The following is a 2252-nucleotide window of genomic DNA, read 5'->3' as shown; positions in this document are numbered from 1 at the left end:
CTATTGTTATATAAATTTGAATTTACTCATCACTTATTTGTCCCATGTTCAAATTTCAAGATTGTAGTACGTACATTTGACTAACCAAAAAATATTTATTTATAATTCACAAACTATATTCTATAATTATTAGTTGCTCAATTGTTCTATTAAATAACTCTTTGACAAAAGGGCTTTATATATTCCCCCCATAAGACCTCAAAATTCTTGATATACTTTTTGTTTTCAAAATTAAAAGAACCGCCAAAGTGTTTCAAATCTAAACTTCATTATTCTTTCTAAGTTTTCATCTTGCATAGAAGAACACAACTATTGCAAACATTGAAATTTTAGTAGTATGCAATATCCCCTCTTCGCAATAAATAGGCCAAACCATTATGTTTTGATTCTTTTCCATGGGCGATACAAAAACTTACCTATTAACTTTTCAATTGAAATTTTAATATAGAAGAATATCTATTTCTTGACTAAGACCTCTTGCATCATTTTCTGGAAAAGATATTTTGATATTATATATCTTATATATCACCATAAGAGAGTTCGAATTGAGTAGTATTAACCATTCCATCATTCACACAAACCCTTCAATGACTTATCATCTCCCTTGCTTGAGAAATAGTTTCACAAAAATGAAGACATACCAGAAAAAAGAGAAATATTTGAAGTTCATTTGTTTCTTGGTGGCTAAAAAATAATAAAATTCTACCAGTACATCAAGGGTGCAAAGCTGGCTAAACACAGGAGGAGAACAACAATTGCTAGTTAACACCTCAATCTCAATCTCAACTAAATTAGGATGGCTATATGAACCCCTAACACCATCTGCTTTGCTCCATTCAAGCTAGTACGGAACAGGAGAGCAGGTAATAATACCCATGTAAGCTAAAATGCAAATCTAACATCCAAAACAGCAACAATCAATGAGCCATACAGATCCAAGAAGAGAGGCATTATAAATCTGGCAAAGGCATTTCCAACCATCCAACATACTCATACTCAAAAGAGTATACATAGCACCCCCAAGAGCATGACTTAGTCTCCCTTGAATGTCATTAACAAAATTAGCAGATAAGGTACTTATCAAATGACGAAATCAACTACAAATAGTTAGAACTACAACATAATGCATACTGTGCAACGGAATATCAAATCCTGATTAACCTAACAAATTGACAGTAACAAATACATTCCTTAGAGGTAGCTACACTGTCTAAGCGCATCTTCATCCTGTCACCAACAACTAACTCTGTCCTGAAACTTCCTTGATTTTAACGGTCTCCAGCCCTGAATAATGTTACACTCTGAGTTTAAGCACGGCCTTCATCTCTACAGCATCCTTCTTTATCAATTTTGGTGCATAGGATCTACCCCGGCCGGTCCTGCTAACTCTTCCAACTCTTGAAATGCTGCCAGAGCAGTTGCTGGTGTTTCAGCATTTAAGCATGGCCTCAGCGCATTTGCTGCCTCCCTTATTCTTGATTGCTGCCGATGTTTTCAAAATTCTTTATATCAACACAACCATATGCACATTAAACTAAAATTTTAGTTGTTTCACAATGACTTACCATATTTTCAAGTTTTCCCTTTAGATCTTCATAAGCCACCACCAACTTGGGGTCCGAAACTGCAGGGGATGTCACATTCTAGAAACCAAAACAGTATGAAGGATTAAAATAGGAATAATTCAAATAAGAACAACTAGTTCTGCAAAACTTAAATATATGACCTGTCATTGCCATTTTCCATCTAAAGCCAAATGAGGAGCACAACAAAATTGGAAAGACAACATTCCAGGAAAAAAATTCCCATCTTCTAAGGACCACTCTCTCAAAAAGCAATATCTTATTGATGTCGAATCAACCAATTTGTATTCTGCTCATTTTGCTTGAAGCAAAGAATAGGTCATGCATACTCCCATCCCCAACTAAAAACAAGTTCAAATAAAGAATCTTGCTTCATTCAACACAAAACACATTACAGCAGAGGCTCAGCTAAAACCAGAAGACAAGCTACGAGGTTTGGTCATTTATTTCCCAACTTTCTACTTCTAACATATTTCTTCAGTTCATTGGCTTGGTCTTTTTATTTATTGGCAAACTATATTTGAAACAATCAAAAAACATATTTCTTCAGTTCATTGTCTTAATCTTTTTAATTATTGGCAAACTATATTTGAAACAATCAAAAAGGTATACTTATGGGCTAGATCTTTCTAATAATCAACTCCCCCCCCCCCCCCCATTTTTCATACT

The 2252-nt window shown here is 34.5% G+C and overlaps 1 protein-coding gene across 1 annotated transcript in view; it reads right to left on the bottom strand.

Annotated features, from left to right (window-relative positions):
* Window positions 1-934: 934 nt before the first annotated feature.
* LOC102581486 (basic salivary proline-rich protein 2-like) overlaps window positions 935-2252 on the bottom strand; it is a 5249-nt gene continuing 3931 nt past the window's right edge. Inside the window, exons 3-4 of the mRNA XM_006341506.2 lie at window positions 1566-1643; window positions 935-1482 (exon numbers count right to left, since the gene is read on the bottom strand). Of these exons, the coding sequence (XP_006341568.1) occupies window positions 1345-1482; window positions 1566-1643 (216 nt within the window). The 3' untranslated portion in view covers window positions 935-1344. The remainder of the gene's footprint in view (window positions 1483-1565; window positions 1644-2252) is intronic.

The sequence above is a fragment of the Solanum tuberosum genome, unplaced genomic scaffold (assembly GCF_000226075.1).
Source record: "Solanum tuberosum cultivar DM 1-3 516 R44 unplaced genomic scaffold, SolTub_3.0 scf00026, whole genome shotgun sequence".
Classification (NCBI taxonomy): Eukaryota; Viridiplantae; Streptophyta; class Magnoliopsida; order Solanales; family Solanaceae; genus Solanum; species Solanum tuberosum.
The sequence above is the reverse complement of the archived record's forward strand: the minus strand, read 5'-3'. Positions and strand labels throughout refer to the sequence as shown.